Here is a 25,099-nt window from a genome sequence, read left to right as displayed (position 1 = left end):
AGAAAGAAAGAAAGAAAGAAAGAAAGAAAAGAAAGAAAGAAAAAAAGAAAGAAAGAAAGAAAGAAAAAGAAAAACGAAATCACTAAAGAATACTCAGAAGGATTGAAAATGTTGCAGGCTCAGTTTGATTGAGTCTGTTGATAGACAGTACTAAAAGCCTTAAAAATAAAAAAAAAATAACACAGATAAACTGGACAACGTTAAACGGATATACTCAGAAATCAATTGAAAATCATATTTGGAGCTATTTTAACAGTTTTCTCACTCGTGATTACGCCCCACGCGAGAATATTCATTTTGAAAAACAACAGATAGAAGTAGATTTTATCTTACACAAAAAAGCCCAATTAAATACCCTTTACATAATAATCGAAAAGCCTTGCAAAAACCTCAACCATATATCCTCAACTTAATAAAAGTTGAAGCATTACTTAACCACTGAGCTGGTAATCTTCCTGGATTAACATAATTCTATGCCTATCCTGCAAGATTAAATACACAGATTCTGGAGTAAAATTTAAATTCAGCGACAGTCACCACTGGTTGATGAAACAACGTAAATTGTTACTTCATTCTTTAATTTTCTTTATTAGTCAGTTATTTACATGCTGTAACATGCGCAGTGGAAGTTAATGGAAGTTGGTATGAGAGAGCGTGAGAGATGTTGTACTTTTCCTCGTCTCTCATCATTTTCATGTATAAAATGAAATATATTGCTATAAACCTATGTCTACGATTTTCGTCCAAACAAATATATTCCTTTTTCTGCCATGTTATTTATCACTTCACGATAACGTATACACATATTTTGAAAGATAAAAGTATTGTTTTCATAACGTCTTGTGGTGGTGTTTGTATATTTCACTCCGGATCACGGTAGTAAGCCACATTGAGTTAACCAGAGCACAGTTTAGCCACCTCATCGTTCATTGGACAGCTGTCAAGCAGTTTTCCATCACATTCGCAAGGAACTGATAACTTACGTACATGCATTCTTTCAAATCAGTGGTACAGTGTAAATAACCATAGAGGAGATCAATTTCATGACCAATCACCACAAAAGTGACTGCAACATCTAAGAACCGAACCCATTTTGCCAGGTTCACATGTCAATGCTCTACCTTTTGAGATAACCGGACGTCTTTTCAAGTCTTATCCCGATTCATATATATTTATTCATTAACGTAGATGCCTGAGCGGACGAGAATGTTGATTTTTAATATTTTGTTGAATAAATTGGATAATATTTGAGTCATGATTCGTAAATATGCTTTCTTTGAATCATCCATGCATTCTTTGAAATACTAGAAGTGTGTTATCATGCCACGAATGCCCCCGCATGCAGTCAAACTTTCAGATGTTATAATATTTAGTTCGAAATTTGTTCGCAAACTTATCTTTTTCATTTTAAGTTCAAAGCCCTAAAAACGTTTCAATGTTAACACAAAATAATGGCTACATACATTTCCACAAAAGTATGAGTGCTGAAACTGAAAGTTCAAAATTTTTCCAACATTTAGGAAAGAAAAGTTTGTTCAAAATCATTGAACCACGACCAAATTTAAACCTTAACTGCTTATTCCTAAGATGTATCTATATTATTTTCAAAGTGAAAGGGACATAGTTCTGCCAAAAATAATCGAACCATGACCAAATTCCAACTTGACCTGCCCATTCCTTTGACATATCCATATGTCAAATTTGAGTTGAATATGTAACATCGTTGGGTAGATAATGAACAGAAGCTATAAATTTTATATTATTTTCAAAGTGAAAGGGGAATAACTCTGCCAAAAATCATTGAACCATGACAAAATTTGAACTTGACCTGCGTATTCCTTTAACGTATCCATATGTCAAGTATGAGTTGAATGTGTTGTACCGTTGGGGAGATTATGAACGTAAACTGAAAATTTCATATTATTTTCAAAGTAAAAGGGGCATAACTTTGCCAAAACTCATTGAACCATAACCAAATTCGAACTTGCCCTGTATGTTTGTATGACATATCCATATGTCAAGTTTGAGTTGAATGTGTTGTACCGTTGGGGAGATAATGAAAGGAAACTGAAAATTTCGTATTATTTTCAAATTAAAAGAGGCATAACTCTGCCAAAAATCATTGAACCATGACAAAATTTGAACTTGACCTGCGCATTTCTTTGACGTATCCATATGTCAAGTTTGGGTTGAATGTGTTGTACCGTTGGGGAAGTAATGAACGAAAACTGAAAATTTCATATTATTATCAAAATAAAGGGGGCATAACTCATCGAACCATGACTAAATTCTAACTTGACCTGTATTTTCTCATGACATATTCATATCTTAAATTTGAGTGGAAGGTGTGCAACCGTTACTAAAATAAAGAACGGAAACTGATGATGACGGAATGACAGAATGACAGAAGGACGGAAGGACTGAATGACAGAACAGGGTTACACTATATGTCCTGGCCATTACATGGCGGGGGCATAAAAAAGGAAGCAAGATGAATTCGAGTTATGTAGAATTGTATTTTAAATGGTATGGACAAAAAAATTTAGATAACAATTTGTCAAAAGAATGATTTACTGCATCTTGAATGCACTCATTATATATCAATGAATAATTGCGGTTTTTGCACGGGTGGTAATATTACGCCCGTCTTATTATTATACGACACCAGGTGTATACATTGAGAATAAACAGTGCACGTAAAATAGATAGAGTTAATTGTCACAAGGTAAATGTTACACGCTGATATTATTTTCTTTTGTATGGTTTCAATACAAAATACTTTAGAATACAAAGAATGTATTCAAAATGTACCCTGTGCTGAACGAAACATAGAAAGATATAAAGAGAATCTAAGTTCAACGATCATTAATTAAAGCTAACGTACTTGTACATGTACTTATAAAGAGTGAAAAATTAATAAGCCAGTACAATTTATTTTGCCTCTTCTGTTATGGACAAACTCAATCACAGTCTTCAAATTATCAATTACTTTTGTGTATTTTCAAGTTGCCGTGTGACAGTTGTAAACAGTAACAATATAATGTGCAGGCCAATACATAACATAATTAAAAACACTGATTACATACAATAACTATGAATGAACCGTTAATCATTTAATTTCACGGCTATCAACTAAACGGCTTGTTAATGGGCTATGGCAGAATAAATTTTGGCAATTGGACTCCTCCACAATTCACGGTTCATTTTGCACCTTCATAATAAGCTGTGATATCAGATTACTCCTCTTTGAAACATCGGGCAAGTACAATGGTTATAAAATAGCAAATCGATGTAAAGTGTGTGTGTGTGTGTTTTTTTTTCCTTCAAATTATCTCTTAACTTAAACTAAATTGCAGGCAACAACCATTAGCAATCTGCAATGATAAACTACTACTGAGCTTTTTTATCAAAATGATTGTTGTGTCAGTATATTGAATTATAAAAGAAAGCCTAAAAGTTTATAAGTTGTTGCTGGTACAAATTGTTTAAATTAAAGTGATATTATGCCCATAAAAGGGTATATAGTGGGTGAACAAGTGAAATTTAAATTAAGTTTTCATTTTGCTTTCTTTTCAAGTTTAGTGCATGTCTTCATCATTTAGCAGACGGTTTTTGTATTTTCTGATCGAAGATCAGGAAATACAATGCTGACATTCAATCTCTGGCACAAAATTTCACGACAAACCTAACAACAAGTAGTTCTTAAAACAGATTGAAACAAGCAAAAAAAGAAATATTTCATCTTCTTATAAGTATCCAACAAATTACAACGCATTCAAAGTTTAAAGTAGGTTGGCTTAAAGAAAATGTCAATAAATGCACACTCACAAATTACGCGGATGAATATCATTCCAATGAAAATGTTATTTTTAGGGATGTCGATTACCGAATACTTCAGAATGAATCTGATTGTCGAGTAGTGGAATAAATAAATATCGGACTGTTTTGACGAGAAGATCAGTGTTAAACAACAGGTTTATCGTAAACAAAATACATCGAAATTAATACGGATTACAAACCCGAAATGGAAATTCTAAATTAAGAATTATATGAGATTTTATTCAAGCATTCTTCGTGTAGCTTCCCCGTGGTTCAGGGGTAACGCGCTCGTTAAGGATGTGAGATATCTTGGGTTTAATTCCCAGTCGAGGCAACTGCTTTAAGTGTATTTTTTAGGAAGTAACCACGATATGCAAGGATAAAGTGTGGCTGTCATAAAAAATGAACATAAATGATATTTTGATGCAAAATTCGTATGTATTTAACTCAAACTGTTATAGTAAAAAATCTAAACGTAGCCGCTGCATCTCGGTGCCCTGTAAGATTAATTATAGTTTATAAAAAATAACTTTGATTTATACATGCATTTTTGTGACAAGGCTATCTTAAAACAGAAATGTTTATGATTCAATTACAGGCCAACCAGCAATCCATAGCACGCGCGTTATAGACTGGCGGAAAATTTCTCATGAAGACAGGAGGGGTGTGATATAACAGTGATATCAACACAGTATTTAAAGCTAGTTCAATCTGATGCACAGATTTTGTTAAATTCATTTTTACTTTATATCTGCATAATTATACGTGTTTCCAACTTGAATTTAGCCCTGAACGTGTTTGTCATTTCTCTTCACCAAGATGCAATGCATCGTATATTATTATTAAGGTGTTCCAGGTTAATTTTCCTTTGCTGTCCTGATTATCAGTCTATAACCATTTAAGCTTCTAGTTTCTGATTACTTCAAATAGTTGGACAGTAACGTCCTTGAACAAGCTGAATCAAAATGGGCCTGCTACATTTTACAATTTTGCTGTGTTAGACTTTCTTTAAGGAATCTATTTTTCTCTATTTTATTATGTAATTTCTTTTTATTTTCTTTTTTTCGTATTCGCATTTTTCCTGTAAGAAACGAGGATGGGCAAGCGAGCAAACTACTTCTACTGTTAATGTCCCACGAAGATCCCAGGATATAGCCCCAAGAAGCTCCCAGGATAATGCCTCAAAGAGCTTACAGGATAATGCCCCAAGAAGCTCCCAGGATAATGCCCCAAGAAGCTCCAAGGATAATGCCCCAAAAAGCTCCCATGATAATTCCGCAAGAAGCTCCAAGGTAACGCTTTATAGCAGGCTTCAGTAAAGATGACAAATCACTGAAGTGCAATTCATGTCCGCACACATCCGGTTTGCACAGAAACATGTACATACACAATAACGCTATTCGTTATTTAATTGCCCGCGTGTTTGAAAAGAAGTTATTCTAACATAAACAACGTAGACTCGTATTCGTAGTTAAAATTCTTTCACATATCTCGCTGACATAAAAAGTAAAAATATATGTTTTTAATCTTGGAGTCATTGCACTTGGGATAACAAATATAATTTATTATATTTTAGAACAATAGCAGTGTCAAAGTCACTACCTCACGCTGAGTGGATTCCTTTGTAGTGCCAATACATTAATATCGAATGTCACTTCCTCGTCATTACTTAGTCTATTGTCACTGGTCTATCATATTTAAATTTCACCTTTCAGTGTTTGAAAAAAGAATCCCGACAAACATGATCTATCATTATCACTGAACCTTTAATTCTGATAGAAATCTGAGATAAACGGCCACGCATTTTACAAAACATGTAATGGCAAGTTGTCTTTGCAATTTAGCATACTGGTTTATTGAGATCATAGAAATATATTTATTGCTGCTCGCTTAATCGTAGGTAATACCGAGCGATGAAAACGATAAGTAATTGATGAGTATCATACGAATTTGAACATTGCCTTCTACTCGTTGAATAGATGTATATTTTTTTAAGTTTAGGTAAATCTGTTTTGAGAATAAATCATTATTCATTAAACATTTTCATTTAATATAAACTCTGCACAGCGAATTAAAATGAAATACATTAAACGTTATATAGACATTAAAAAGAGCAGTAACAAAAACAACAATTATTATAAATTAATTATCATAACAACAATAATTACAGACAAATTCATGAAATGTTAATGATAATGTTGACAAAGACAACGATGATGATGATGGTGGTGATTATAATGACGATGACAATGCTGCTGCAGCTTATGTTAATGATGATGTTGATGATGATAATGGTTGTGGTGGTGGTGATTATAATGAGTATGACTGATGACGATGCTGCTGCAGCTTCTACTGCTGCTGCTAATGCTGATGATGTTGCTGCTGCTGCTGATGATGAAGAATATAAGGTAAGCCTCAAAGAAGACCATGAAAAAACGCACCTTAAGGAATCAGTTTGTAATAAAATCCTTTTCTGACTTTTTTCAAAGGACATTCCGGTTAAAGAATACCTTAATTTTCTACCATAACAAATGTTTAATTCAAAAATACGTATGTTCATTAAGATCAGTCTTCAAATTATCAAATCTTTTAGAAGAAAATAACGGTTATTAGAGACTAAGAGGGAACTAAAAAGGTTAGAACTCAATAACCAGCTGAATAACAAGATTAATCTCGTTCCGCAAGATACATGTTGATGGTATTTTTCTTTTTTTTCGGTTCATTTCTGAACTATTTTTAGAGCTGAGAAAGAACCTGCAACCATATGATTTCTAATCTAGCACGTTAATTTCGCTTCGATATAGAGGAATGGCCAATGATAATGTTGTAAAAACATTTGGCCTAACTCTTTTGTATATTGTGAAGTTTGATGATGTAAAAGAATTGATGTATATTTAAATATACATTAAATACTATGTAACTAAGGTAATGTGATATGTTGTCATGCAAAATTTTTAATACATATATTTTCAACAATTCAGGTCAAGGTCTATAACGTCTTCTGACTGTTCATCTCCAGTTCCTTCCGGACTACATCGATATGTTCCTTTATCAGTACAAATAAGGAAGTCTGCATGTATCGAAAGCATTCCATGGGTTTCATTTACATAAGTCGCATCCGACAACGTGTTGAAATCCCGTATATTATCTCCTAATTTGATCGACGATACGAACTCTCCATTAGCCCTTGTGATCTTAATGTCAGTAAGCCCTTTAAAGTCTTCCACGATACAGACAATGTCAAGTTGTCCTTCAATAGTAGCTGAATGTCTGCCACTGAAGAATATGTCTGAAATTAAAAAAAATGGTTCATAAGATAGAAATAATATTATCATGTAGGCACAAGAATCAAGAAAAAGAGTCAACTCGTGTCAACTATCAGCCGGTGGCATCGTCGTGGATGGTAACTTGCATATATCGTAACATTTCATAAATAGGCTTAACTAAGCCTGCGACATTTTCATTTATACCGTTCGGGCGTTCTTTTATACTTGTTTTTAAATTCATATTACAAAATTAATTGACGGTGTAATGTATGCCGATAAGCAAGTCAATATAGTTTGAAAAGTAATACTAACTGAAACCACGAACGTGTGTCCTGCAAGCTCTTCAAGAATTTTTACAGCTTATTAACAGCACATACTCCAGACGACCCAACTATGCTTATGATTATTATCATGAAAATCATAAAGATGCAAAATATAATACTTAAAGTTTTCTCTTCTCAATTATGTACCACATCTCGTGTATTTTAATGAATAAAAAAGTGTAAAAGAGTTCATGAAAAACAAACGACCATATTTTTAAGTCTGAACATTTGCAAGGTAACAGAATGCAGGAGATCATGTGCATGTGCTTCTTTTGTCAGACAATGGTAGATACTCGGTCAACCATCACGTAAGGCCTCCATCACATCAGCCCTTCGGCAGTCGTACGAACAGATTTTGACACAAATTAATGTGTTTCGTGCGGTGCCGCATGCTTACAAATTCCGCAACGTCGCAGACTGATTTCTAAACATGCACATTAATTCTGCATTTTTTGACAGATTTTGGATGTTTCAAGACAAACGTAAGACAATCATACGTCAGACGCACGATGTTTAGAGGTTCTCGTGTAAAAACGTTTCGGATTTGTATTTCGAGGACAGCAGGTTTGCCGCACAAGCATCTTGCAACTACTGAAAGCCGAAATCATACGATGTCAATTGACAGATATTTAGATCTGTCTAGATAGACTGCGAAATTGCCTGAGACTTTTCTACGGCACAAATTTCAATACAGATCGTGCGAACCAAATTTCGTGCGGCTGATGTGATAGAGGCTTAATTAGTTAAAGTGTCACCGAGTTACCATTATTACCTGTTATTGGACAACCTCTTGATGGCGAACACGGACTGCATGTTTGAGATTGGTCGTCATAGCATGCATTGTTGTCACATGCTCTCACTTCCAAAACTGAATTGAAGTGATTCTTGTCATCACAAACGATGAAATGTTCGCAGTCATACGGGTAACGTACCTGACTTTTACCATTGCATAAGGTATCTATAAAATAAGAAGTCAGCAATAAGAAAAGTTTCTGACATACAATATGTGTAAAATTAGTAATGTACCAAAACAAAAGTACCGGACCTTTGCCATTGTTCAAATTTTCTGTCAAATAAGAAGTTAACAGTCCGAATAAGCAAATAAATGTTACTTATCATCTTTGAAAAGATTTTAACACATACATTGTAATTTTGAATATGTGCAGAAGAAAGGAAAAATAAATTAAAAAGTTCAATAGTATACATATAGCTACCTTGTATAACTTTTACGACGCCACTGTCAGATGTGAACACTGTTTGGTCAGTTGCTTCTTCAGACAGTTTTGCAGTGCATCTTATATGTTTCCTGTGCCAATCCATTGAAACATCTTTCAGACCAAATGTCAGTTCCATTCTGTACCAGCAGTTCTCCAAGTCAAACCTTATGGTATCAATCCAAGCCGTATTTGTATTGCTTACTCTGTTTGAAGAGGACCAAACATAAGGCCACTCACTTGAAACAAAAATATCGAACTTTTTTCATATATCAATAAGACTAAATTCTTATTAGTTCATTAATGATGGATTATTAATCAATTTGAATTGTGGTAATGATGTCATGCAAATAAGACGGGAAAGGCATATTAATATTGATGATCTAATTAACACTACTAGAATCATTGGATTTGCAGTTCCAAAATGTAACTGAAAATTATCACAATTACAGCAAATATTCTAGCATAAAAATAAATGAATAAATTGTGATTTAAAAAAAATCTGTAAAAAGTGAATTAGTATTCATGTCGGATTAGTTTTATTACCGATTGATCAATATAAAAATTAATTGATAATTGTGATTACCTAATGTTTGGAGAAGACAGCAGAGTTGTAATGGAACTGCCATTGTCAATGTCAACGGTCACGTGACCGTTCGGTTCTGGAAACAACATCTCACAATGAAAAAGTGTGGACTTGATATCTCCTTCGACAACATGGGCTGGCACGAAAAGCTCCGGCTTAACCGCTTTGCCTAAGGGATAAACATTCCCAGAAAATTATCATATCAAAAGAAGATGCGACTTTTTAATAAAAAGAACTGCACTGATGTCTGAAGATCTGAACGCATAAGATTTGAATTTCTTAAAAAGATCAACTAGGACTCTTGAAATTTCATTTTTTTTTACTTTTCACATTTGAATAATAAAATTAATGGTCAAATGAAGTAATAGAAAATCTGAAACTTTGCATACAAGTAACTAGTCAATACTTCAACAAATAGAACATTTATCTCGAGTCCCGTCATGTCAAAAAATCCTCAGTGAAGTCATTTTAGCCCTTACCGCCCTTAATGTGTTAAATCAATGTACCAATGTACGTTGTATAGAATAAATGAGAAATACGTTTTTTTTTAATTGAGAAGGAATGTTATAAATAACTAAAAACAGGCTGAATAGGTCGAAGTTTTCTTCAAGATTTGTTACTAACAAACATGTTACATGTAAGGCAATTGTGCACGAACTTATTACTTAATTATGTTGCGAAAGATTCAAAGAAGTTCTGTAACAAATATTACCTTTTATTTGAACAATTTTCAGGTCACGAAATGTGTTCACGGTTTCACTTGTTTCAATATCACAGGTTATGATTATTTCACCAGGTTCTTCGAAGGCGTCGTCACATTTGACGGTCTCAAACATCACTTTTAATGTACCAGATTCATGCGTAAATTTTGTTTCAATATTTATTCTATCGTTGTCTTTAGTCACTATGTACGAGTCTACATTATTGACAACAGAGGCAATTGTTACTGATTCACCTTTTCTGTTAATGCGTTTAAACTTTATATTCCTCCAGTTTGGTATATTTCTGAATTCACAAGACAGGTTTGCCATCCCACCGATGAGGACAGTATCGGTGTCTACAGATAAATCAACTGTAACATACAATCAGTATAAATGCAAAGAAAAAGTATATTCTGTAGTAAAAATAACCAAAGGAGGAGAAATTGAACGTCGACCAAAACGGAAAGGTTGAAAATAATACATGTCTTGTTTGCTTGAGTCTGTTTAAAGACGTTGCAGCAAATATAAATCAGATTTAATAAAAGTTATGAAAGGAATTACATGTATTATGTAACAACATTGAAAAACCATTTTAAAACGAAAGTTGCAATATCTTACCTAAATTTTCACATTTTGGATTCCCGACCCACACGCCAATTTCGTTACAAATTACGGAACTATCACTAGATGTTGTAAATTGGAAACCAGGATCACATTTAAGATTAATTGATGACCCTACTGTTGTTTCATTTACGGACTGTTGAGTATGAACATGGATAGGTGGCTGATATATCCCGCAGTCAACTGGCTCACATGTAATTATTTCACTCCAAGAGCCCGTTTCTAGACAAATTGCCGTATCTGTTTCGTTTACTTCAAAACCTTTATTACAATTTATCTTAACAGCCACTTGTGGTAACACCTCCTCAGTAACATTAGTATGGCCGTTGGACAAATTTGGGTATTTTTGGCACTTTGTTTGACACCCATCCTTGTTGTTACACAAGTCGTCAACCTCTGCAATGTACGAAAAAAAGATTTTTAATTCATTCATAATTCAGTTTTGTTATCTACTACTTTGGTATACAGATAATCTAAATTAAAGATCAAATTTTCTTTTTCTGTTTAGGGGTTCCATCGGTTTGTCTAAAAAGCGAAGTTTAGTGTTCGTTTATATGAATACTTGATTATTAAAATTATTAAAAATAATATCAATATAAATGCATTTCATATCACGAAAAAGTAACTAAATGACGAAACGAGATCATCTTACTAATTGCTTAGTTGTCTCTAAACTACTTTTGATTAAAACAAGTGTATTATAATTTAAAATTGTCGATAAATACTAAAGTCTACGAGTTTCTATCAATGGACAGATCAGAATATGACATAATTTTATTACTTTGTTCGTCACCATATTACATATACAAATACAAAATATAGTACATAGTTGACATATCACATGAATATATATTACATATATTACTGAAAAGGATGGTTTATAACATGTGAAATTGGTTAATGAGACCGGAAATTACTTTAAAAAAGCAATTGAATACAAATGGATATATTACTGAAGATGTTCCTATACATAGCCTTTAAAAAGATATGATAATCTAAAGTTAGAATATAAAGAATCTTAAATGTCGGCCAGCACAGTAAAATTGACATTCTTTCAGGCTTGGCTCGATTTAGCCCGGTCATGGTGTATCATTTGAAAATGATGCCATTTCATCCGAAGATGTCGATAGCCTATCTAAACGACAAAAGGAAGTAAAGGTAGGTGAAATTTGAATAGTAAATAAGTAAAAGTAATTAGTAAAAGGGAGTGTGCTGTGATCTTGAATGAGCAAACACATTTTAGGCCTTCTTCGCTTTTGAAATTTACATGGAACTTAAGATGATTTCCTGAAAAATTTATGATTGTATCCTAAATTGTACATGTACTATTGACTCAATTCCCGCGCCAATATGAGGAGCACCTCAAAGGCATTATGCCAAAAAATACACTTTCACTGTAAACATAATCAGAGATATTAAGTGTATTGTTTGAGGTAAATCAAGAGTACAGGCGTACGAGGGCTGTTCAATAAATACGCGGAAAAGTGTCGCTATTTCCTTATTTTCCAAGTTAGATGAATAAAACTCATACAGTAATAGAGACAAACATATTTTGAAAATTTACAGCAGACGCGATTTCATGAGGGCGATGAGAAAGAAGCGGGCCACGAAATCGCCGACACGATATTTGATCCCGACAACGCACCGTCTCATCGTGCGGCCGAAACACAGTACACAATCAGGAAACTCGGCTTCGAAGTCCTCGAGCACCCGGCCTACAGCCCTGACTTCTCACCATACGATTTATTTCTGTTCCCGACACTGAAGAACGTCCTGCGGGGAGAATACTTTAATGATGTGGACGAGTTGTCCTACGCGGTGCAAGCTGCAATTTCAGAGATAAATAATGGCTCCAACTTTAATAGTTTCATGTCAAGGATCAACCGTTGTAAAAAGTGTGTTTCCTTTCTAGGGAGTATTTCGAGAAGGACTAGGTGAGTCTTTTGGGTGACTCTAATACATGCCTTGAGCGTGACGTCGTTACGATGTTGGGCCAGTTTCACTGCGATTACCTTAGAAATACTGGAAATTGTACTATGAATTTTTATCTGATTTTATTGAAAGTTAGTGTACATGTTTATTATATGTTTATTAAAAAAATGTAAAGAGAACGTCAATTTCCCATGAATATTAAAAATATGGCAGCACTTTTCCGCGTATTTATTGAACAGCCCTCGTACATTTCATAAAAAGGGACAGTTTAACTGTTAATACTATCAAATTAAATCCATTCGATCATATTCAGGCATTTCAAATACAGACGTATTAAAAACGATTTTAATACGAGGTGTATATCGTATATTAATTTATAAGGTACATCTATTGTTGCACTTATTTGTAGTTTAGAATTATCTGGTTGTATTTGTATTGCAACTTATATTATTAAGTTGATGAATGAAACGTGTTTAAAATTACCTTTAAAATTACCAAACATTAGAATTGTGACAATAGAGGCAGTGGCAGCGGCAACTAATATAACCAGAATTACGCCAGTAATCATTTTGCATTTACTACATATTTTCTTGTCCTTTTTATTTGGTGATGTCACTATTTTATTTGAAGGCACCTGCAATATCAAGGTTGATCATACGTTACAATTTTTCAAAGGAGTTCCACTGTCAAAGAGTCTAAAATAAATAAAATTTGAAATGCTTGCATAATAAAGATAATTATTCTGGGCAAACGGAGGAAAAGAAAATTAATGATTTTATGTTATGCGTACAAGTCGTGACTTACATCAAATGATACACTAGTCTTGAAAAAATATTTCCAGTCTAAACAGATTGTAAGAAAGTGTCTATTAAGTAAAGAATACAAATATATAGTAACAAGTTGAGCCCCTACGTAATTGCTTGTCTTTTCTTCTTAACCCTGTGTCTGTTAGAGGCACCGATTCAACCCATACCAAGATCAGCCGACGCATTCGTGACGTCTGATCAAAGGCAGCACTGTCAGTTATTCATCTATTACTCATTGGAAAATATTCACTATAATAATAAACGATTTCGTCATAATTGAAGGTTGGTAAGTCTATAAAGGAATTTAGAGAAGTGCAAGTACAACTACTTATATCTACATTAATTATAAATACGTACCCTGCCCAAATCATATGCACTAGCCATTGTTTCCCCAAGTCCATCGTCTGGTCGATGATACTCATGTTTTTCACCAAGCCAACTTATCCTTATATCGCTATGATTAGTATCATCACCACTCTTTCCAATCCGTCGAGGGTTCGGTTCAAGGTAAGTGTCAGTTGAGTCATCAGTACCCTTACTTTGATATTTAGATATATAAGCATCGTGTTTAGAATTTTTCTCATTATGTTCAAGTTGTTGCATTTGCTCGCTATGATGGTTTTCGTTGTTTGAATCGCGCAGAAAGTATATCTCACCATTTGTTGCATACGAATAACCAGCGGTTCTTTCTTTATTTGGGCTAGTAGGGAGTCGATCACCGGTAGTAAAAGACACATATTGAGCCGAGGTACTTTCACGTTTACCAGGCGTAGCGTTATCATATTCAGGGTTTGGTGTAAAAAACGTGTTTTCACCGCTTCTGTCTTGAATAGTTGCATAATGTTCGGAATTGCCTGACATCCGTAGTTGTTCATTTGTAGCACTCCATTGTACGTTGTTAATCTTTTGGTGTTTTAACTGTCCTGTGTTTTGGTCATTGACTATGTTATGTTTATCAAAACAAACAAAGCTTTTCTCTAGTGGCTTTAATAAATCCATTGCAATTTTAAAACGCTATATTTTTTATAAAATATTTGCAAAATGCATTGCATATTTCCTTTATCGGTATATACCACAAAGTAAATATTTAACGTGTGGAGAAATAGTAACTAGTTTTAGTTTTTAAACTACCGTTTTATAAACCAAAAATAGTTAATCCGTTTAAAATCAACAGGACAAATTTGTATACATTTTGCTTATAACCACGCTATTGAAACCAATAAAGAAATTGTATCCTGATTAAACATGTCATTCGTAATTAGAAGAATGCCAAATAAAGTTAACCAGTGGAACCGTCAGGGATACTACACATATGGCTAGTATGAATATAATGTGAACAAATTTAAATATGATTGATCAGATAAGGTTTCGTCAAGCATAAACGACTTGTGGCGACGAACCAAGACGCTACTTACCGACCAACCTGAGTTTGTAATGCACTACATATGCTCTTTAATTGACATAATTATTTTTAAAAGGATATATATAAATGCTTTTTCATATATTCAATGGTCTGATGCAGAGAATAAAAGATGTCAGTAATACCATATTATTTCTTAATGTTCTTGTACGTTATTATTCCCCCAAAACAACAAAAAGTAGGATAATACAGTCTCAATTTTTATGTTATATGGATGATAACATAAATATATGGATGATAACAAGATTCTTTATTTAATATCGTGTTTACTTGTAGATACTTAAACAGATCAGAGCTCGGGTGAGAATTGTGTTATCAGAGAGGCACATGACTATTTTAGGACATAAAAAATCAGATATAACAGTTAGGAGGAAGTAACACAATTACTTCTTTGAATGTTACTGAATTAGTTATCTTTCTTGATACCATAACACTACTCTCATGAAAGATACTGCAAGGTCCCGCAAACTCAGCTTGAGCGATATTGAATTCTCAACACTAAACATATTTGGAATCAATAGTAATTTTAGGAAAAATACAAAAAGCATGTATAATTATGTTAATGCTTATACATGTATGAACCACGGTGAAACTTTTGATTACCTAGTACATTACACCTGACACTTGCTGTAGTGAGCATACTAAATAAAGAAAAAGGAGAATAAATAAGAGAATGCGGCTAAAAATTAACTTATACATGTGATAGGAAATCCCAGGCCTTTGTTTCAATGATTCTGTCTAATTACAGTTCAGCTCGACTTGACTAGAGCATAATTTTACTTATATATGGGACAGAAAGATATTGGGACAGAAAAATACACTTCCGACCCAGCTAAAATATAAAAATACTGTCCCACTCTTTTTATAAATTTAACGTTACATGTAAATTCTAAATGATATAATTGTAATTCCGGTCAATTGTGGGTAGAAGCAGGAAAATTGTAAACAAAGCAAATATGATTAAAGTTAAGCCGAATTCGATAGCAAGTCTGCAATTTTTAGAAAATGAATCATGGAACATATCGTAGCGAGATGGAAGATTCAATAGAGGAATCTGACAGTGATTTGTTTGTTTGTTTGTTTCATTTTACGCCTTTTTCCAACAGTATTTCAGTCATATAGGCGGGTAGTTTCCTAACCATCGTTCCTGGAGAGTTACACCAGTACTAGACTACCTTCCTCCGCGCCAAACTACCAAAGCATCTCCCGGGGATCGAACCCACGCCAGAGAGGTAACTGGATTAGAAGTCATCGACTCTAACCCCTCGACCACGGAGGCGGTATCTGACAGTGAACAATCTGTAAAAAAAATTCTGTAAGTACACAAAACCGGTTTGATGAGCGCCATGACAGTCATAAAAGACAGTCTGTAAACCAAAACCGTAAGAGAAAAAAGGCAGTCGGGAAGTACTGAAATTGATGATTTGTTGCGGTCTAATTGATGCGGTCTGAGTACGGACGAAAAGCTAGTTTGTATATTTGAACAAATAAACAAAAAATTCAACGAAATTTAGGTTATTGAAAAGAAACAAGAAAAGTGCGTGAACGATATACAGAGGGTAAACAATTGCGTCTGTTCAACCAACTAGAGAAAGGACCAGTTGGAGAACATAATGATGTGTCCCAAGTATCAGGCATTAATCAATAATTTAACTGGGAACTGTGTAACAATTATTTATTTAGAAAACTTACCTACATGAACTTTACTTTATCAGTGGGTTGTGAAATCCAGTACCAGTTGTTGACTTTAACAAGGCATTAAATGAAAAATGAACTGTGTATTGACATTTTAAACAACACACTTTAGCTCATTTAAACAGGTTATACCAATGATATTAGCTGCTGGAACTTTATGTGTAAGAAATCCTTATCCGTGACACTTAAGCTGTAATTGTTTGTAAACAATCCTTTTAATCTTGACTTTAAGCTGTCATAATTCCTTAAATGTTTGTATTTTATGTAAAGTCTGATTTCCTCAGATGAAGAATGTAATTATCTAACAAACTGCCAAGTAACTTTGTTAAAATCCACATATTTCACTGTATTTTCCTTGAAATGTAATTTTCATGTGTTGGAAATTTACTGTACGCCGCCATTTTGTACTTTGCATTATTGGCTATTTATAGCTGTTGCATCGGCTAGTTTCTGTAAACACTTAGTAGGCAGAAGATGTTCTGTTTTGGTACGCAAGAAATAACATCACAAAAGGTAGAGAATATTTGGAAATAGTCATTATTGTATTTGCTTATAGCTCTTTTATTGTAAAATTTTCCTCCATTAAAGTTAAGTTCAGTCCGATCAGTTTATGATCGCTTCCGATCATTTTTGTCTGACAGCCGTCAACCATTTTTGGTTGTTGATCGTTTTTCTACCATTCCAACCACTTTTGGGGCAATGGTTGGGCGTTTTCATATAAATACGGCGAAATCAGCCGTTTGAGTCAGTCTAGTTTTGTCTTTCTTAGAGGCAGCATCCATTTACATGTACGCTGTCTTTGGCTCTTAGAAAATTTGAAACATTAGAAATTTTGGCGGCCATTTAACTTAGCGTATAAATTCGTCTGCGGCCTAGCGTCATTAATTTTAGTAAGCAAGATTCTTTATAGAAAGACGATTTATTTACAAGATACTCATTTTATAAGATTTTACATCATAATTTGTTACTGTCTCGCAATATATAATTATCCCCCGCCGAAAATTTCCGGCGGAGGATATAGAAATAGACTCCGTCCGTCCGTCCGTCCGTCCGACCTTCCGTCCTTCCGTCCGTCCGTCCTTCCGTCCGACATTTTTGTCCGGAGCATATCTCTAAAAGTATTTGAGTTATCAACTTGAAACTTCATAGGTGGATAGACCTCATTGAGGAGGAGTGCAGTGCACAAGAATGATAACTCTACCTTGCATGATTTTTGAGTTATTGCCCTTTGTTATTTTTCAAAATTGATTTTTGTCCAGAGCATAACTCCAAAAGCCTATGAGATATTAACATGAAACTTCATAGGTGCATAGATCTCACTCAGGAGGTGTGCAGTGCACAAGAATGATAACTCTACCTTTCATAATTTTTGAGTTATTGCCCTTTGTTATTTTTCATACCTAATTTTTCACCTGAGTGGAGCATAACTCAAAAAGTGTTTGAGATATCAACATGAAATGTCATAGGTGGATAGATCTTATTGAGGAGGAATGTTATATATGAATAGTCCTCATTGAGGAGGAGTGCAGTGCACAAGAATGATAACTCTACCTTGCATGATTTTTGAGTTATTGCCCTTTGTTATTTTTCAAAATTGATTTTTGTCCAGAGCATAACTCCAAAAGCCTATGAGATATTAACATGAAACTTCATAGGTGCATAGATCTCACTCAGGAGGTGTGCAGTGCACAAGAATGATAACTCTAACTTTCATAATTTTTGAGTTATTGCCCTTTGTTATTTTTCATACCTAATTTTTCACCTGAGTGGAGCATAACTCAAAAAGTGTTTGAGATATCAACATGAAATGTCATAGGTGGATAGATCTTATTGAGGAGGAATGTTGTGCGCAAGAATGATAACTCTTCCCTATACAATTTTTGAGTTATTGCCCTTTGTTTTTTTTCATGCTATTTTGTCCAGAGCTTATCTCAAAAAGTATTTGAGGTATCAACTTGAAACTTCAAAGGTGGATGGATCTCATTGAGGAGGAGTGCAGTGCTTAAGAATGATAACTCTACCCTGCATGATTTTTGAGTTATTGCCCTTTGTTATTTTTCAAAATTAATTTTGTCCAGAGCATAACACAAAAAGCCTTTGAGATATCAAAATGAAACTTCATAGGTGCATAGATCTCACTCAGGAGGTGTGCATTGCACAAGAATGATAACTCTACCTTCATAATTTTTGATTTATTGCCCTTTGTTATTTTTCATACTTGATATTTCAATTCAATTTTTTTCTCAAAAAGTATTTGAGGTATCAACTTGAAACTTCATAGGTGGATAGATTTTACTGAGGAGGGATGCAGCACACAAGAATGATAACCTACCCTGCATTATTTTTAAGTTATTGCCCTTTGTTATTTTCAGCCATCAGTATTCACATAGGTTTCAAATCTGTAATCACTATAGCCATCAGTTTTCATTACCAAAAGACCTCTTTAAATGAAATTATTCTGTTCTACTACATATACATTCTTCCAATGAGCAAACACATTCGGCGGGGGATGGCCATGTTGACATGGCTCTTGTTAATATTTATTGACAATGAACATTATTTTCTGCTGTTATTGATAAATGATATAAGCGGCTACGGTTCACTGACTTGCATATATTTTTATGGAACGCCGTTAAGGTCTTAATTTAATACGCGGTTATATCAGCGAAATTTTGATTTAAATGCATCCTGTGCTATACTTAAGTAAATTGTTCATAAGTATCATAAGGTAACAAACTCATAAGTTGTAATAACATCTAAATAACTGAACTCTGTGTGTATTTAATTACAAATGAACATTGCTCATCATTTTACAATACAAATGTAATTGTGACAGTTGCTGCTATAATAACTTGTATATTACATTGTGTGTTGACATTAATTTATTTAGTGTTACATCTGATTTGTTCTACATTTTTAATATACATATCTGGTTCAACTGCTAGTAGAGGACTCATCTTCAAAGTCTTTGCCTAATTAATTCGAACCATTAGTGCAGTACATGTAACGTCCCTATAAGATTGCAAGTGAAAGCGCTACCAAAAATAGATCAACAAACAACTCCTGCTAAAGCCCTGTACTGCCGACACGCGACAATATGTAAGTTGTATACACAAACATTGAAATAAATGTCTTATCATTCAATTTTACAATAAGCAAGAAGTTGAAGAAATAGTATTATTTTCCAGGGAGTCTTAGAAAATTTGAATCAGACTGACAGAGATATTGCGTATGGATTCATGGAGCATGTCCTAGAAATTGACACTTGTGAAATGTACATTTAAAGAGTCCATAGGTTAGGAACATTACACAATCCAAAAATTAGAAATACAGATGATCCAAAAAGACCACTCATTGTGAAATTTAAATATTATATAGATACAGAAATAGTTATGCAGAAAGCGTATAAATTGAAAGGATCAAAGTTTGGAGTGGACAGGGACTATCCGAAAGAGTTTGCAAATGCGCGTAAGTCTTTATATAACTCTCTAGAAGCAAAACAAGAACGTCAGGATAAAGAAAAAAATGTATATAACATATCCAGCCAAACTGTTCATTCAAGATATGTTTCCAGATTGGCCTAGGGTACTAGGTGTTAGCAGAATTGAGGACGCGAGTCAAAGTGTCTATGCCAGGAAGAAGGTGTACTCGAATGAAACTGAGGTAGATAACATTTCAATGGGATCACCAATAAGGTCAGACAGAAACGATGAAGTATTCGAGTACAAACGAACTGACATGTAAAGTGAAAAGGTAAACAGTGCATCACGTGACAAACGCCCAAAACCAAATAAACAATAAAACTGACAAAAAAGTTAAAATGAAGCAGTCACTATCCAGAGGAGGAAACCGTAATAAATCACTAAATATAAACTGTAAAATTCATGATATATACACGTAATCGTCCGATGGACAAGGTATGCACGCACCTGTAATGGCACGAGGGCACGACTACACATCTGTAAATAGCAAGCAGAAAACCCATGAAACAGAAGATAGAAGGAAAGGTTAATTGAACCGTGACGGTAGACAGGCGAAATGTAAGAATCGGACTGAGGGGAACATGGGGTGTAAATATGTGTTTACTCTGTTGTCAAGGACTGCTTGTTTTAAGATATAATAAACTTGACACTGATGAGATGAAGTAGATGGTTTTATAAACATTGCTGTAAATAGAAAAAGTATTAAAGTTGCAAAGAGAGACAGTGGTGGTGTAATTGTATACATCTCTGAAAAGATAAAACGCAGTGTTGTTTTCCTTAAAAGTGTAGAAGACTGTATTATTTAGTTACAATTAGATGGCAAGTTGTTTAATTTAAATTATGATGTATTTTTGTGTTTATGCTACAATGTACTTGCTGGAAGTAGTAGAGAATTTATTCTTGAACCGAGTATATTTGATATAATCTCTGATGACATGTACCATTTTGAAAATGTTCATGACGATAAATGTCATTTCCTTATTGCTGAATATTTCAATGCAAGAGTTGGAGAGAAGCCAGATTATGTCGAAAATGAGTTTTTAATTAATGTTGATTTATTACCGGAAGATTACATCGCTAATACTGTTATGTTAAGAAAAAGCCAGGATAAGCAAGTAAATGAACACGGAAAACTTTTATTAATTTTTTGTAAAGCCTTTTAAACGGGAGAACCGGCGCTGATAAAAACTTGGGTAAATTTACATGTGTAAAATAGCAAGGTAGACGTGTCATAGATTTTGTTTTATGTAAGCCCGACCTGATAAAAAAGGTTACATCTTTTAATGTTGAGGATCCAAATATTATATCTGATCTTTGTGTTGGGATTTTTTCTTTATATTCAAAGATAATCAGTTTTGATTATGAAAGTGTGCAAGATAATATAAAGAACCCTACTTTAATATATAAATGGGATAGCAGCAGGAAACATGAGTATTATTTAGATGTCCTTGAGAATGTATGCCATATATTTACAGAATTAGGAAATTCTATTTTTAACTCAAAAAATACTGCTGATATTGATAAAACTTTGTCTGACTTTTATGTTGCTGTTGATGAATATATACCCCCCTGTTCAGGAAAAATGTTAGAGATTATAAATTACATGTGATAAAATAAATGGTATGACAAAGAATGTGTGAATAAAAGAAAGAATTTTTACAAATGTTTAATTGAGTATAGAAAAAATGAGTGTAATGAAAATAGAATAAATATAACTAAAGCTGAGTAAGTGAGTAAGAAATAAAAGGTATTATTTTTACAAAATGCAAACTATAATTTTCACAAAATGCAAACTATAAAATTAAATAAAATGAGACTTTCAAATGCAAAAGAGTATTGGAAATTGTTAGAAAGCTTGTGTTGTAATAATAGTTCGAACAATATTTCTGCTGATCGTTTTGCTGGATATTTTGAAGCAGTTAATAACCCAGAAGTAGAGAAAAAAGAATCCCTAAAGAAAGTCCAACACAACAAAATTGAAAATGTTGCAGGCTCGCTTTGATTGAGCCTGTTCATGGACGACGGTACTGGAAAGTTCCTGTCCACGCCCCCTAGCACCGGCTTAAGCAGAATTCAACATTTAAACACGAAAGGGGATCTGAGGTTATGGACCCGAATATCACAGATAAGACGTCAAAAGACAAGTTAAAAAACCGGCAACATATCCTGAGGTTGATTAGACAGTAAGAATACTGGAACCACCCAAGATGAAAATGGCCAAATAGTACCACGTAGCATGTAAACACAACAATAATGTCGCGCTGAATGATCTTCAAGGATCGAAAATATAACATCTTTGATATGGAGAGTCTGCATTTTTTCAACCTGATGATGATATTCTACATTTTCAAGAAAGATATCTTGATAATGAGCTTAACCGATTAATTTTTTGTGCCGAAGATTATAATGTGTATATTGAAGCACAGGCAGACTCCCGAAAAAATATGGGAACGACATATACTATTTTTATTATACATGGATTATTTAATCATATGCTTAACAATAACAAAAAACTTTTTGTAGTCTTTATAGATTTTACCAAGGCATTTGATTTTGTTGTACGTGATATAATATGATATAAATTACTTAAGTTAGGCAGTAGAGGAAAGATATTAGGTGTTATAAGGTCAATGTATAATAATGTAAAATATAGAGTTAAGCATTTCAATACAGTAAGCACTGATTTTTCATGCATGTTGCGCGTTCGCCAAACTTTTCCTTTTGCTATATGCTGTTGATATTCTGATTTTTGCTGAAACCGAAACTAGTTTACAAAACGGTTTAGATCTGTTATTTGACTATTGTTTGATATGAAAACTAAGAGTTGAGGTTGAAAAAACAAACTAAAAGGCAATTGTAATAAAAAGGTGGCACAAACAAAAGAAAAATGAACTTCACATTATTATGGTCACCCTGTAGAAATTTTTAAAAAAAAATCTTATTTAGGTATTACATTGACCATAGGTGGTTTTTTTAGCGCAACGCACGAGACATAAGCAGGCCAGGCGTTGAAGGCAATATACAAACTCATCAAGTCTTTAGTTAAATTTGCTAATATTGTTGTTAAGCACTCCTTAGAACTGTTTGATAAGATAGTTGTTTCATTATTAAACTATAGATGTGAAATATGGGGATTCAAGGAAACAAATGTTATAGAAAGAATACATTTACAATATTGTAAACAAAGTTTAGGAGTACGTGCCCAAATTCAGAATAATTTTGTCTATGGAGAATTAGGTCGAACAAGTTTACTTTTTAATAGGCTAATAATTATGTATAGTAAGATACTGGTTTAAAATATTCGAATGCTATGCACAAAATATATAAAGCATGCATACGATATGATGTTAAGAGATTTAGAAATGTATCCTATAAAGATTTCATGGGCATATAATCTTAAACTTTTACTAGACTCATTAGGTTTTAATCATGTGTGGCTATTCCAAGGAGTTGGAAACAAAAATATTTTTATAGATGTATTTAAGCAAATACTGTATGATAACTGTTATAACTATGGAACGCTCAATTAGAAAATTCGACAAGAGCCAGGACATTTAAACTTTTTTCATGTTTTAGATATCAGCCATATTTAGACATTGTTCAAATTACTAAATTTAGAAAAGCATTAACAAGACTTTGAGTGTCATCAAATTATTTAGGGGTAGAAGCAGGTAGATGGCATAGGCCACAAAAATATCATTTGATGAAAGAAAATGTAGACTTTGATATTAGCCAGTTGCATATAAAAATAAATTTGGAAGAGACCTAATGTCATTAAATTTAGAGAACTATTTGAATCTGAAAATATTTGGATTGTTAAAAATTTAGCAATATTTGTTTGCAAAAGTTTTGATAAAAGGGACAGTGCATTGTATCAACGATAACCTTGTCCTCTCACTGTGTCATATACATTATATATTAGATAAGTTATAATGAATAAGAATCGACTTTGTAACATAACTATTTCATGTATATAATGCTTATATCATGTCATTGATGTTATCATGTACATTTTATATGAATCACATATATAATAGACTAGATCTGTTATGATGAATAAGAATTGACTTTTTAATAGACCTTTTTATGTATACCATGCTATATCATGCCATTGATGTTATGTAAATGCTGATTGTATTATTACTGCATGACGGGCATATTGTCTTTGTATGAATAAAGTTTATCTATCTATCTATTTACAGAATTTTCGATTGGATCCGGGGGTTGTTTATTGTTTATGCGGAGTAAATTATCAACTAAAAAGAAATCAAGGAAAAATGAAAATTTACTGTGACTCTCGCCTGTTCACTCACTATATACATACATGTACCTTAAGATGGACATAATGTCATGCATGTGATTGCTGCCCAGAGCTGTAAAAGTTTATTCAGACTACCAAATCAATTAATGATACAGCTTTCATGTATCAATGAAACGAATAAGGATGATTCTCACGACATGAAATTATGTAGAATAACGCAGATCTATCAAGATGAAAATATAATAACAATCAGCTTTCGCCTGTGGTAGCAGCCTCCGGGTCAGCTCGGCCCTAAAACGTACTCGGCCCCCGAGTCAGCTCGGCCCTATTCCAACTCGGCACGGGTCAACTCGGCCATCTTTTCAATTATTGATATTTAGGTTTCTGTTATCAATATTTATTGTAATTATTGTAATTATTTATAATACACGGATTGACACTTTCCGAACTAGCAGCAGACAGGCTTTTCTTATCAGTAGAATTGCGAGTAAAGATAACAGATTGCGTATCTCACTGTATATCTTACCGTAAATTTGTATACATTCTGTGTCAAACATTGTGTTGAAATATATACTGAGAGAAAGCTAAGATCACCAGCTTTTAATTGGTGGTAATAAATTTTAAAATCGGACATTAAATCGCCCCAAATTAGCGATTTAAACACGGCTAAATTTGCATTCTTTTGCAAGCGTAAACTAAGGGAAACAACTCTTGTTTTTTCACTCGATTTACCTCGGTTATTTACGTAATTCATAAAGAGACAGACAGAGAGAGTTTATAAATATAACAAAGAGCAAACAGTGCTTTATATTACATTTATTGTAACCTCAATATGACAATCATCATCAACAACAAGATATGTTCAATACTTCTACTATGATATTAAACATTTAATGACTAACTGTACAGACAAATATGAATAAAACAAAACAAAACAAAAACGAAAATCAAATATTTTAGACAAACATGATAT

General features: G+C 33.5%; 1 protein-coding gene across 1 annotated transcript; it reads right to left on the bottom strand.

Annotated features, from left to right (window-relative positions):
• Window positions 1-5,936: 5,936 nt before the first annotated feature.
• Window positions 5,937-14,531, bottom strand: LOC132718493 (uncharacterized). The gene is made up of 8 exons (XM_060702194.1): window positions 13,626-14,531; window positions 12,946-13,096; window positions 10,528-10,926; window positions 9,921-10,280; window positions 9,209-9,377; window positions 8,623-8,861; window positions 8,181-8,366; window positions 5,937-7,108 (listed from the first exon to the last, which is right to left on the bottom strand). The coding sequence occupies exons 1-8, from the start codon at window positions 14,265-14,267 to the stop codon at window positions 6,789-6,791; spliced, it is 2,466 nt and encodes an 821-aa protein (XP_060558177.1). The 5' UTR covers window positions 14,268-14,531; the 3' UTR covers window positions 5,937-6,788.
• Window positions 14,532-25,099: the final 10,568 nt, after the last annotated feature.

The sequence above is a fragment of the Ruditapes philippinarum genome, unplaced genomic scaffold (genome assembly GCF_026571515.1).
Source record: "Ruditapes philippinarum isolate M1 unplaced genomic scaffold, ASM2657151v2 ctg5014_1_1_1_1, whole genome shotgun sequence".
Taxonomy (NCBI): Eukaryota; Metazoa; Mollusca; class Bivalvia; order Venerida; family Veneridae; genus Ruditapes; species Ruditapes philippinarum.
Note: the sequence above shows the minus strand (reverse complement) of the source record. Positions and strands in the feature narration are given on the sequence as shown.